Source organism: Rana temporaria, chromosome 1 (genome assembly GCF_905171775.1).
Source record: "Rana temporaria chromosome 1, aRanTem1.1, whole genome shotgun sequence".
In the NCBI taxonomy this organism is placed as follows: Eukaryota; Metazoa; Chordata; class Amphibia; order Anura; family Ranidae; genus Rana; species Rana temporaria.
Window position 1 is genome coordinate 415355166 of NC_053489.1, and position 13997 is coordinate 415369162.

General features: G+C 41.4%; 1 protein-coding gene across 1 annotated transcript in view; it reads right to left on the reverse strand.

The window, feature by feature from the left end:
- The window catches only part of LOC120914213 (17-beta-hydroxysteroid dehydrogenase 13-like), a 58135-nt gene extending 52635 nt beyond the window's left edge, over positions 1–5500 (reverse strand). The window contains exon 1 of the mRNA XM_040324804.1: positions 5237–5500. Coding sequence (XP_040180738.1) covers positions 5237–5446 — 210 coding nt within the window. The 5' untranslated portion in view covers positions 5447–5500. The remainder of the gene's footprint in view (positions 1–5236) is intronic.
- Between the last annotated feature and the right edge of the window lie 8497 nt (positions 5501–13997).

The window sequence follows — 13997 nt, forward strand, 5'->3', positions numbered from 1 at the left end:
TTTTATGGGGGGATCTGTGATGGGAGGAGTCTGTGATGGGGGAGTCTGTTATGGGTGAGTCTGTGATGGGGGGAGACTGTGATGGGGAGACTATTATGGGAAAGACTATGATGGGAGGGAGACTGTGATGGGGGGAAGTCTGTTATGGGGGATCTGTTATGGGGGCCTCTGTGATGGGGGTGTCTGTTACGGGGGGCTTTGTGATAAAGAATAGTTTGTGTTGTGGGGCTTTGTGATGGGGGGTGATTTGTGAACTGGCCCCCTGTTTAAAAAGTTTGAGGACCCCTGTTTTTTCACAAGAATTTTTTTTTTCACAAGAAAGAGGACCCCTGTTTTAAAGAATGTCAGGCAAAATGGTCGGCCCTCAAGCATGTTCACTTCATCCAATCTGGCCCTCTTTGAAAAAAGTTTGGACACCCCTGGCCTAGACTCATTGAGGGGCCCAAAATCCAAAGAGCACCCTCATGCTTTTGAGAGACATAAATTAGGCATATCATTTTCTGACTACCTATCAGTTTTCCTGGGGCACTAAAGTGCCAGGAAAATAGAACCACCTACAAAATTACCACATTTTGCAAAACAAACACTCAAAAGTATTATCCAAAAGGCATTTTGAGTCTTTTGTAGATTTATTTTTTTCATTTGTACAATGAAGAAAGAAAGACATTTATTTTTTTCTAAACAAAGTTGACAATTAATAAGTCATTTGTAACACAATATGGGCATACTTAGAATTGTACCCCAAAACATATTTGTCTACTCCTGAGTATGGGAATACCATACAGTATGCTTGAGCTTTTTTCACATTCAAAATTCAAGCTTTCAAAGGGCATAAATGATGCATCTAGTTTCCTGACTACCTATCATATTTGTTAAAATGACCCCATTTTGACAAGTGAACAGCCCAAAGTATTTTCTAAGAGGCATACATACCCTAGCAAAATTATATTTAGTAGTCAGGGTGTTTATATGGATCATACAGAAACAACCTATCATAAAACAATTCTTTTTTTTAATCACAATACAAACAATATTAAAATACTCTCTGCTTAGAGGTTCACATCATTTGTAGATTCCACAATCTTCTTCAGGGTAAACGTGAAATGATCGATACACTGGAACCCACAAAAAACAATGCAATTCACTGGAATACACATCATGTGGGTGTTTTCCGATTGAGTTATACAGTGCATTGAAAAAGTATTCATACCTCTTTAAATTTTCCACATTTTGTCATGTTACAACCAAAACCTAAATGCATTTTATGTGATAGACCAACACAAAGTGGCACATAATTGTGAAGTGGAAGGAAAATGATAAATGGTTTTCACAATTTTTTACATATAAAGATCTGAAAAGTGTTGCACGCATTTGTATTCAGCCCCCTGAGTCAAAACTTTGTAGAACCAGCTTTCGCTGCAATTACAGCTGCAAGTCTTTTTGGGTATGTATCTACAAGCTTTGCACATCTAGAGAGTGACATTTTTTCCTATTTGCAAAATAGTTCAAGCTCTGTCACATTGGTCTGTATTTGGCTCCATTCATCTTCCAATCAACTCTGACCAGCTTCTCTGTCCCTGTTGAATAAAAAACATCTCCATAACATGATGCTGCCACCACCATGTTTCACGGTGGGGATGGTGTGTTCAGGGAGATGTGCAGTGTTAGTTTTCTGACACACATAGCGTTTTGATTTTAGGCCAAAAAGAAAAATGTTGGTCTCATCTGACCAGAGCACCTTCTTCCACATGTTTGCTTTTCCCCCTACATGGCTTTTCGCAAACAGGACTTCTTATGGATTTCTTTCAACAGTGGCTTTTTTTCCATAAAGGCCAGATTTGTGGGAGTGCACAACTAATAGCTGTCCTGTGGACAGATTCTCTCACCTGAGCTGTGGGTCTCTGCAGCTCCTCCAGAATTACCATGGGCATATTGGCTGCTTCTCTGATTAATGCTCACCTTGCCAGGCCTGTCACTTTAGGTGGAAGGCCATGTCTTGGTAGGTTTGCTATTGTGCCATACTCTTTCCATTTTCAGATGATGTATTGAACAGTGCTTCGTGAGATGTTCAAAGCTTAAGACATGGGTGCTCAACCTGTGGCCCTCCAGCTGTTGCGGAACTACAAGTCCCATGAGGCATTGCAAGGCTGACAGTTACAAGCATGACTCCGAAAGGCAGAGGCATGATGGGGCTTGCAGTTTCTCAACAGCTGGAGGGCCACAGGTTGAGCACCCATGGCTTAAGATATTTTGTTATAACCTAACCCTGCTTTAAACTTCTCCACAACTTTATCCCTGACCTGTTTGGTGTGTTCCTTGGCCTTCATGGTGCGGTTTGTTCACTAAGGTTCTCTAACAAACCTCATAAGGCTTCAAAGAACAGCTGTATTTATACTGCGATTAAATTACACACGGGTAGACTATTTACCAATTACGTGACTTCTGAAGGCAATTGGTTTCACCAAATTTTAGTTAGGGGTATCAGAGTAAAGAGGGCTGAATACAGATGCATGCCACACTTTTCAGATATTTATTTGTAAAAATTGTTGAAAACCATTTATAATTTTTCTTCCACTTCACAATTATGTGCCACTTTGTGTGGTCTATCACATAAAATACATTTACGTTTTTGGTTGTAACATGACAAAATTTGGAAATTTTCAAGGGATATGAATGTTTTTCAAGGCGCTGTATCCTTTTTTTTTATAAATTCTTTATTTTTATTTTTTTCCACAATGATATAAATACGGTATTACATACAGGTACATCCATACAACACATCTTCCATTTTACTGAAACCCTTATCTTAGTGAACACAATTTCAGAGATTCTGTTATATTTATATTTACTCATCATTTACACTTCCTTTATCACCTAGTCTTGTGCTACTATCTATACCATTGTTACATTTACCTTAACCAAGAAGAGTCCTGGTTATCCTCCCACCTAGCTTCATAAGATTCAGAAAGAAAAAGGAAAAAAATCAAAAAGAAAAAGAAAGAAAAGAGAAGAGAAAGGAAAAATTTAATAAAAAAAACCTCAGCCCCTCCCCCGTACCCACACCCAAGATTTATTTATTACAGCTTAGTATTAGGGATTTCTCCCCTTCTCTTTCTATGGATTTTGTTCCCTATATATGATATACGGAGTCCATACCTTCCGATACTTAGCCTCCTGTTCCCTCAGCCCCATAGTAAGATTTTCCATCTGTTGAATCTCTGTTACCCTAATTGGGATTGGGATACAGGCTTTTGCTGCCGTGAGCAGATGCCTTAACCACTTAAGGACCGCCTCCTGCACATATACGTCAGGCAAAATCGCACGGCTGGGAACAGGCACGTACAGGTACGTCCCCTTTAAGTGCCCAGCTATGGGTTGCCCGCGTGTGCCGCGGCCACCGCCCGCGACCGGTTCGGAGCTCCATGACCGCAGCCGCGGGAATCGCGGACCCGATCGCCGCCGGTCTCCCGCGATCGGTCACAGGAGCTGAAGAACAGGGAGAGGTGTGTGTAAACACACCTTCCCCGTTCTTCATTGTGGCAGTGTCAGTGATCGTCTGTTCCCTGAAATAGGGGATCATTTTATTGCATTTTTATTAATAATTATTTTTTCTAGTAATGGCGACGATCAGCGATTTTCATTGTGACTGCGACATTATGGCGGACACATTGGACACTATTTTGGGACCATCGTAATTTTTACAGCGAACAGTGCTATAAAAATGCACTGGTTACTGTAAAAATGACACTGGCAGTGAAGGGGTTACCCAGGAGGGGGCACTGTAGGGGCTAAGTGTGCCCTAAGGGAGTGATTCTTACCATGGGGGGGGGGGGGCGTGGCTGTGTGTTTGACACCACTGATCGTTTTTCCCCTTTGACAGGGAACAGACGATCGGTGACAGGCTTACTAGGAAGCACAGGGAGAGGTTTGTTTACACTTACCTCTCCCCAATCCTCCTCTCTGTGACCCGATCGCGGGACACCGGCAGCGATCGGGACTGCTGTTCCCGCAGGGACGGTCACAAAGCAGAGGACCGGGTCGCAAAAGTGCCGCCGGCAGCGCGCTCATGACCCACGGCTGGGATCTTAAAGGGGACATACATGTACGCCCTTGTGCCCGGCCGTGCCATTTTGTCGACGTTTAATAAGGCTTACCTGTAGGTAAAAAAAAAATCTTTCCCTCGCAATGAGCCGCTGACTGCAGCGGCGCATGCGCACAGGGGATTCTTGGCTTAACACCCGGCTAGCCGGACCTTGCCGGAAATAAGTCTCCCGCACGCATGCGCGGGAGTGACGACATCGTGGCTCCAGCCACTCACATCGCTGAAGTCAGGATACCTGGAAGACACGCCGAGGCAACATGTCATCTACCTCGGCGTGGACTAGGTGAGTGTCCGATGCCTCATTCTAAGGTAATACTAGTTAATACTAGCTCATACTAGCTCATTATGCCTTTTGCCTTACAGGGGTGAAGTGAAAAAAAAAATGTGTCAGCGGGTATAATAGAACCGCTTTAATCTACACATTTACAACCAGAGATAAACATTCCCTGGGCAAAGATTACTGTGGCATCTGTTTGGTGCCAACATGAAGTTTGCTTTTTAACTCTGGTTTAATCATATTCAGGACTACAAATAATCAAAAGTTACTGTGTTTTTTATCAGCAGTCACTTCCTCTATATTTAGTTAACCATTGGAATCTTTAAAAACAACTATAAAAAATGGGAACATAAATCAAATTATTAAAATACAGACATGATAAAATTTTGTTTCAGTACATTTTTTGCACAAAGAATTGAACCAGCCAATCATTTTGTTATTTGCTGTGTACCAAAGTACTTTTTAAATAATGACTTAAAGAAATATTGAAGACTTTTTTTTTAATAAAAAACATGATATATATATATATAAAGGCAACTGCTGTACCTTTGCATTGTCGGTATGCAACAACCTGCTGTATATACACACTGGATTGTTAAAGAATTGAGTGGGCAGTGTATTACACTATCACAGACACCTGTTCACTTTTAGCTATCTAATTTTATTCTGAAATACAAAACCTCTCATACAAAGTAATTATGATAGAAATGTTTTTACTTTTTTTTATTATAATATCTAAAATACTGAGCCAATACAATGACACTGTTATGCATACAGCCTGTACATATATTTGTAAACACATTGGCATATGATCTAATAACCTAACAATAATTTAAATACAATACTCATTTACTTACCTTGTTAATATCCCATAACACCACAATGCTTTGTAATTTGGCAAACTCCAGGGCTACAAGTCGCCCAATTCCATGTCCAGATCCAGTAATCAGTACAATGTCTCCACTAACAGATTTCTTTTTTTCTGGGATAAATAATTTGACAAAGGACTCCAGGTATGAGTAAATGGCAATGAAAAACAGAGCTATAAAGTCTAGAATGATTGCCATGTTTCCTCTCTGAGTCTAAGTATACAATGTCCACGTCAGAATTTTTTATGCTGGACTTATAAAGCAGCCTTGTTCCTATTACACAAACATGTATTGGTGCCAAAGATATTACACAAGCCAAGAATGGCATGCAATATCTGTCACCAGCCATTGAATTGTTTGCGCTACTGGTTTTTATATCAAGGCAATTATAGGTGATTAACTAAGTAATTTCACACAACCCTTTCTTGTCAAATTATTAAAGGTACATGACCGTCAAAACTAAAAATTTAACCTTGCACAGCACTCCCCGGGTTCTTCGGGTCTTATCTCTACACTTTATGCATCTTTGAATGGTCGATTATCTTTAACTTCACTCTTCAATGTGGCTCAGTGGGAGCGAGATCTGGGTACTGAGATCGACTGAGATAGTGACCGTTGCTTTTGGGGGGTGTGGCCATCATGGGGATGCTCTGCATATCTGGTGAACCTGTCCTTGACTGGTGAGCTTCTGGTCCAGAGTGTTTGGTCTGCTGTATTCCTGCTGTATACTCAGAAGGAGGCTAAATTTGCTTTTTTGCATTGCCCCATTCCTGTCCTTGCTCGTCAGCAAAGATTGGCATCTTATTTGTTCATAGCAGCCAAAATGACAATTGCCCAGACCTGGGAAAAACCTACCTTTCAGGGAGTGAGGGACTGTCTTACAGTCATGATGCTAAATGAACAAATGTCTAGTATTCTCCACGACATGCACGCCAAGTTTCTCAAGGTCTGGGAACCATGGTTGGCGTATGCCTTCCCTGATCTCCCCTTGACAAGTGTGGGTCAGCTCTAATTGATGTCTCGGGTAACCCCTGGTCCCTACCCCTCTTCTCTCCTTTCCACTTTTCCTCTCCCCCCTGTTTTGATCTCTGCTCTGATTTTTCTTCTTTTATGGGTTTTTCAGCCCCTTTTGGCTGCCCATTGGTGTCAGGACTGCCCACTAAGGGGGTGCTGACATAAAGGTCCTGAACACCTTGGCAATTATGGGATCTACCCCCAAAATACATATATATTTTGTTTAAGTTGCATATGCCTGTTTGAGAAGGAGGCTGTCAGAGTAATTACTTACCGATGCCAAGGGCGGCTCACCTTTGCGACTCGATGCGATCCACCCGCTGGAGTTTGAGACAGAGGGAAGGACGCACCAAGAGGCACCGGGTCCAGTGGCAGGAGGGAATCCAAGGTGGACCGGGAACTGGATAGCCGAAGCTCACTGGAGGCTGTTCAGAAGCACACAGGAAATAGTCCAAACAGAAGGTGCCCACGGGAAACAAGGTTGAAGATAATACCAGGAACGAGCCGGGGTCAGGGGCTGAAGCAAGCAGAATATCCAAAGTCCAAAGCCAAAGATCAGGGAATAAAGAGATCAGGTAGTCCAAGTCCGAGCCGGGGTCAAAGGGTTATAAATGCGACAATCCAAAAGCAGGCCAAGGGTCAGGTAACAAGATATCCAAACAAGGTTTTCAGCAGCAAGGTCAATCCAGAAGCTGCAACGAACCAGCAATTAGCAAGGAGGAAGGGGCTGGTTTAAATAGGCCGCTCAGGCCACTGATTGGTCCGAAGTAATACAGAGTTCAGAACCAGGCTCCGACGGACAGCAAGAAGAATATCAACTGAGCAGTGGCTCAGAGGCAAAGACCTGGACCAGCAATGGAGAGGTCCTGGGTTCAATTCCACCCAGAGCCAACTGGGGGACGACCACGCCTCGCCGCCCGCCCGGCACGGTAGTGATCATGACAGAGGCCCATTCCTCCTTTGCTTATGCCCCTGTGCGGGCAGACTAGGTGCATTTGTATTGTTGTACATTTTTGATATACCTACAATAAAAATTACTGAACAAGAAAATTAAACCTCGCAATGCATACAAGGTGCACAACATATTTGCTCTGTAGTTAATTTTCTCCCCAGGTATTGTTGTATTGTCCACACGAGTCACTTTTCCTGGTCAGCTGGTTATCTGACAGTCCCTGCTTGTTATGCAGGAGAGCTATTCCAAAGAACAACCAATTATATATATACATAACCAATTATATACCAACAACAGCCTCTCTGTAATAAGTCATATGTTTTAAACCTGCTTCAGAAGTTTAAATATAATTTATCATAAAGGAAGCAGGATTAAATATATCAAGCACAAAATTCGGGCTGCACTGGATTACTGAGAACTCAAATAAAGGTATATCAAAAGAATATTCAGATTTAGGCCTAGTTAGGCCTTTTTAGTAACCCCACTTTTGTTGAGGAAAAAAAAAGCATTCCCCTGTGGATAATCCATGTTCATTGCAGGCATTTAACATTTTTTTTTTTTTTTTTTTTTTTTTTTTTACGTCAGACTCTGCTCACATATAGCCGAGAGGCTAGCTCACGGTTCACCCGCCCTTAGCATCTCTCTTGCGGCTTCGCATCATTCGTGGGTTTTTTTTTTTTTTTTTTGTGTTTTTTTTTTTTTTTTTGATATTACGGATTTAACATTTTTAAACTGTTAGGTTGGTGTTTTCCCGCTTGACGAATCTAACTACATTAGCATATCGTTATTATTCCCCCCCTTTTCCTCCCCCCCTTTTCCTTCCCCCCCCCCCCGGATCTGTGTGCCATGCAATCTTCTTTGTGGTTTTTCATCTTTCTGCTTCTGTCGTTCCCTGGACGAACTTTTCTGTGGATTTGAACACTTTCCACTTTTCCCAAACCATCCTGTTTCTGTCCTCTTCTCCTAACTCTCTGCAGGCAAGATACTCCATCTCTTCTATATATTCCACCCTTTCTATCCACTCTTTAATTGATGGCCTCTTTGGGTGTAACCAATTTTTGGGGATCAGAGCCTTAGCTGCGTTTAACAACACTGGGACCAGAGTTGTTCCATATTGTTTTTTGTTTTTTTCAGTTCCGTGAAACAAACAGGTCAGCGGGCTACATATAATCGTCTCTCCTGTTATTTCTGCGATATATTTCAAGATTTCTTTCCAATATTCCTGCATTCTCGGGCAGTCCCACCATATATGTAGCGTTGTTCCTTTTTGTTTACAGTTTCTCCAACATAGCTCTGAATTTCTAGGGTGGATCTTATTCATTCTTGATGGGGTCATGTGCCATCGCACCATACATTTATAATTTGCTTCTATGGTGGTAATGTCCGCGGCATGGTTATATACTGCACCTATCATTTGTGTTTTATCAATTTTTTTACCAATGTCGCTTTCCAATTTTTCTAAAAAGGGCAATGCTTCCTGGGCCTCGAGTTCTGTTAGTATCCCGTATACCTTTGATATACCGTGTATCAGGGGCTTGTCCATGCTGCATATTTTTTCTATTGGATATAGTGTCTTGTCTTCCCTAATTGGTTGTGGTAGTGTGCTCACAAAATGTTTTAACTGCATATACTCCTATTCACTCATGCTTTGTTCCCCTTCCCCTATTTTTATCTCTTGTCTAAGTTTAATTTTTCCCCGTGTAACAATATCTTTTAATTTTTTCTCCCCTAAGTGTTTTCCAAAACGTGTTCCGTTACCTGGTGGAAAAAAATTTGTGCCTGCTAATGGGATTAATGGAGAGTTATACTCCCATTTTTCCCGTCTCAATATTGTGTCCCATATCCTAAATACGTTCCTTGTTATGTTGTGTGTGTTCGTGCTAAATTCCCTCATTTTCGGTGGTATCCATACATTTCTACTTAATAGTGTCCCACTTAATATTTCTTCCATACGTACCCATTTTTTTTGTGTATGTGCGTTTGTCCATTCTACCATCCTAGCTAAGTTTACAGCACAATAATATCTTTTTATATCGGGGAGCCCCAACCCCCCTCCTTTTTTTTTCAAGCTCAACAATGAATAGCTTAATCTAGCCTTTTTACCTGCCCATAAATATTTCAAAATTACTGTTTTAATTACTTTAAAGAAGCTTTGCGGTATTTTTATTGGGAGCATTTGAAGTTTGTATGTTATCTTTGGTAAAATCATCATTTTAAACGCATTAATCTTGCCTATCCAGGAGATATGTTTTTTTGCTAGGTTTTTCAGGTCATGGTTAATGTCATTGATTAAGGGGACAAAGTTGGCCGAGTAGAGTTTTTCAACTTTAGATGTAATTTTTATACCCAAGTACGTTATAGCTTCTTTTTCCCATGTAAATGGATACTCTTTCTGTAGTTCTTCTGCTTCTTTTTTTTCTATCCCCAGATTCAAGATTACCGTTTTTATCGGGTTTATTTTAAAATTTGAAAGTTCTCCATATCTTTTTATTTCCTTTATAACATTAGGGAGAGATACTCTAGGTTTGGTCAGATATAGAAGTATGTCATCCGCATACGCCGCCACCTTGTGTTCTTCATCTCCCACTCTCACCCCTCCTATCCCCGGGTTTTCCCGGATTTTTGCTAACAACGGTTCCAAAGCTATTACATATAGGAGAGGTGAGAGCGGGCACCCCTGTCTGGTTCCGTTTTCCATGTTGAACACAGATGACACACTCCCATTGACCTTCACCCTTGCCGTCGGGTAGCTGTACAGGTTCTTTACCCATTTCATGAACCTTGGGCCCATGCCTATTTTTTGTAAAGTTTCCATCATAAACCCCCAGTCGACTCTGTCAAATGCTTTTTCGGCATCTAAGGACATGAGTACGACTGGGGGTTTCTTTTTTGGGTCTTGTTGTAACAGTAACAGGGTCCTTATACTATTGTCCCTTCCTTCTCTGCCTGCTACAAAGCCCGCCTGATCTGAGTTTATTAATTGCGGCATTAAACCTTTTATCCTGGTTGCTAATATTTTCGCGTATACTTTCAGGTCTGCGTTTAACAGTGCTATTGGACGGTAGGAGGAACACAACGTTCCATCTTTTCCCGTTTTAGGGATAATAGAAATATTTGCCAAAAGAGATTCTTTTCTTATTTCTTCTTCCTCTCCTATTTTGTTAAAATAGTTACATATCTCTGGAACCAGGAGTTCGCTAAATGTTTTATAATATTTGATCGGCAAGCCGTCGGGGCCTGGACTTTTCCCGCTCGGGGTTTCCCTGAAGGCTCTATGTACCTCTTCTTGAGTTATTGGGGCCTCTAGGGATTCAATGTCATTTTGAGAAATTTGAGGTAATTTCGCTTCTTCTAAGTATTCCCTGATTTTTCTTTTTCTCATCTTTTCTTGCTCTTGTGTTTCCTTAGTTCTTATTGAATATAGTGAGCTATAAAAAGTCCGAAAGGATTCCGCTATTTCAGACGTCTTATATTTCATAAGGCCGTCTTGATTCTTTATTTTTTCGATGTAGTTTTTTTTTTTTTTTTTCCTGGATATTTTGGCTAAATGTTTCCCTGGTTTGTTCCCCCATTTATATCTCTCCTTTCTAACATTTTTGAATATGTCTCTTGTTTCAACCTTCATCAGATCTCTAAGCTGGGTCCTCTTTACAATAATTTCATGATATATTTCATTTTCTCCTCGTTCTTTATGCATTTGCTCCAGTTCAAATAGCTCAGTTGTTAATTTTTTCATGTTAAATTTCCTTATCTTTTTTTTCCCTGCTCCTATTGAGATTAATTTCCCTCTAATGTATGCCTTATGGGCCTCCCAAACGGTAGCTACCCTTACTTCAGGTGTGTTATTAAGGGTGAAATATTGATCCAATTCCGTTCTCACTGTGTTGTTTACCTCTATATCCTCTATAAGTTCTTCATTCAGGTTCCATGATCCTTTTCTTTGCTCTATTTCTTTGAATCTAATTTCCGCAATTACAGGAGCATGATCTGAGATTGTAGATACCCCTATCGAAGTATCTACTACCTCTTCCAATAACTCATGGTCTACCAATATATAGTCCAATCTTGAGTATGTTCCGTGCACGGAGGAATAGTAAGTGTAGTCTCTTTTATTTGGATATGTAATCCTCCAGGGATCTATTAAACAGTAGCTATGCATTTTTTTTCTTAATATTCTAAGCTGTTTAATATTTCGCCTCTGAGCCCCGGATGTACTATCCAGTTGATAGTCCATTGAGAGATTGAAATCTCCTGCTAGTATTACATGTCCTACTTTAAAGTCCATTAAGGCATTCAAAATCCCCCTCAGATATTTATGCGGTTGGCTGTTTGGGCAGTAAATATTTGCTAACGTGTATTTTTTCCCTTGGAGTACTCCTTTTAGAAACAAATAACGACCTTCCGGGTCTACTTTCCTATCTTCCACTGTAAAGGAGATATTTTTCCCTATTCCTATGGCGACCCCTTTTGCTCTCTTCTTTGGGGAGTCCCCGTAGTACCAACTAGGAACTGCCCGAGAATACAATCTGACATTAGAGTCCAGCGTTATGTGTGTCTCTTGCAGGAAAACTATTTCAGCGGAATACCTTTCAATTTCTCTTAGTACCATATGTCTTTTTTCGGGGCAACTGAGACCTCTTACATTATATGTTAAGAACTTTATGTTTGTCATATTTTTTTTTTTTTATTTTTTTTTTTCCCTCTGTCTTGGGTATATATGTTCTTTCCTACTGCATGACACACAGATCTGAATCCCTTTCCCCCCCTCTCTAATCTTCCCCTCTCCCTTCCCACCCAATCTCCTCCCCCCCCTCCCTTCTCCCTCCCCCCCCCTCCCTTCCATTTGTACCTTGCCCCCTTGTTCTTCTTTTGGGGCTTTCTCCTCCCCTCCCCCCCCCCGTTCGATCCCTGACCTTCTGGTCATTTTTAGAGCTTTTTCTATTTGGCGCTCCTGGCGCTCTTTTGCTCCTCAGGCTGAGGTGGAGTTCTATTTTAGCCTGGTCTCCTGTCCCCCTATACTAGGGAACTGGTGAAGAAGCACTCTCTGGGTCTCCCTTCTCCCTGGTCCGACTCCGATAGCCTACTGTGTTGACCCTCCCCATTTCCCCCCCCCCCCACAGCCCCCCCTCCCACAATTCCCCTCCCCCCCGGCCGATCAACGCTAATAATTTCTTGGTATTGGGATGCCTAAACTATGACAAAATTCTGGTATTTCCTCCAAAAACCTCAGTCTTGCCGAAACACCATTTTTCCTGCCTATTAGGCACGCTGGAAATCCCCAGTTATACTGAATATCATGCTCCTGCAGAACACCTAGCAATGGTTTTAAACTTCTTCTTCGTTTTAACGTCTCTTGTGACAGATCTTGATAAATTTGAATATTATGTTGATCGTATCCTAACGGCGACTTCCCTCTCAGTTTTCTCCATAGCTGGTTTTTCTCTTCCCAACTTTCAAAACGCACAATAATGTCCCTTGGGTAATCCTGTGCTCTCTCCCTAGGACGTCTTATTCTGTGTGCTCGTTCTATTCTGAGTGGGGAAGTTGTTTCTCTCTCTAATATTGGATTGCAGATTTTTCTTATTATTTCTGGGAGGTCCTCGGCTTGTGTCGTTTCTGGAACACCGCGTATTCTTATATTCTTTCTTCTATCTCTGTTCTCTTGATCTTCTAATTTATACGCCTGTTCTCGTTGGTTTATTTTTAATGCTTTTATTTCATCCTCTAGTTTTTTAAATGAGATTACATTATGGTCAACTTTTTTCTCCACTTCTTCCACTCTTTCCAATATATGCCCCATGTTTTTCTCCATTTTTTCCATTTGCGTTTTGAGTGATCTTTCTAACGCAGCGAACATGCCTTCCATCTCCCTTTTTGTTGGCAAAAGTGTCATATCCTGCGTTTCTTCCTTATTTCTCCGTTCTAGATCTATTTCTTTGTCTGTTTCCCTATCTTGATCTGTTCTGCTCTCTAGGAGTGATTCTGAAAATGTTTCTGAGTCAGCCAAGGTATTAGCTGGCCCTTTTTTCTTATCTTTTTTCTTCTCCTTTTCTGCCTGGCCTGTTCTGCCAATCGATGGTTTTTCTATGTGCTGGTTGTCGCCGTTTATCACATGGGTCACAAATTTACACATCGGGCCTGGGCTTTGACTTAAACGGGGTACCTTTGGGGTTGCCCCGCCTTTCACTATTTTTCCCCTTGTGGTCATCTTTGCCCCTGTGTTGTAACTACGTCACTTTAGAACGGTTCCGAGGGAGATCCGTTTGCGCTTGTGATAGGTGTGTACTCCCCTCTCCTCCCCGTCTCCAATGCCCGTATATCTCGGGGACCTTCTCCTACGGGTTTACCTGGCTCTATGGTCGGGTTACCCGCAATGCGTATAATACTTTTACCGATACTTTTACCGTTATGTTATGTCTTTTGATGTTTCATTTATCGCATTTTAAAGTTGTTGTAATATTTCTGTTTTTTATCTTGAACCTTAAAAAAAGGTATTCAGAACCATTCAGAGCCGTTAACATGTATACTGACCCCACTCTTCTATCTGACTCCAGTGTCCGTCTGTCAAATACAGTACAGTAAAAATTCAGTGTATCTTGTTCACATATTGAACCCCATACGAAGAGAGAAAGTATCAAGAGGGGGCCACAGGAGAAACAATGGGGTTACCGACCTCCTTTCAGGAACACAAAGAAACTGGCAATGCTGAACTCACTTATGTCACATTATTCCATGCTATCACAACAGTCCCATCCTTTTATCAGTTCCTCAGGGAGCAGTATC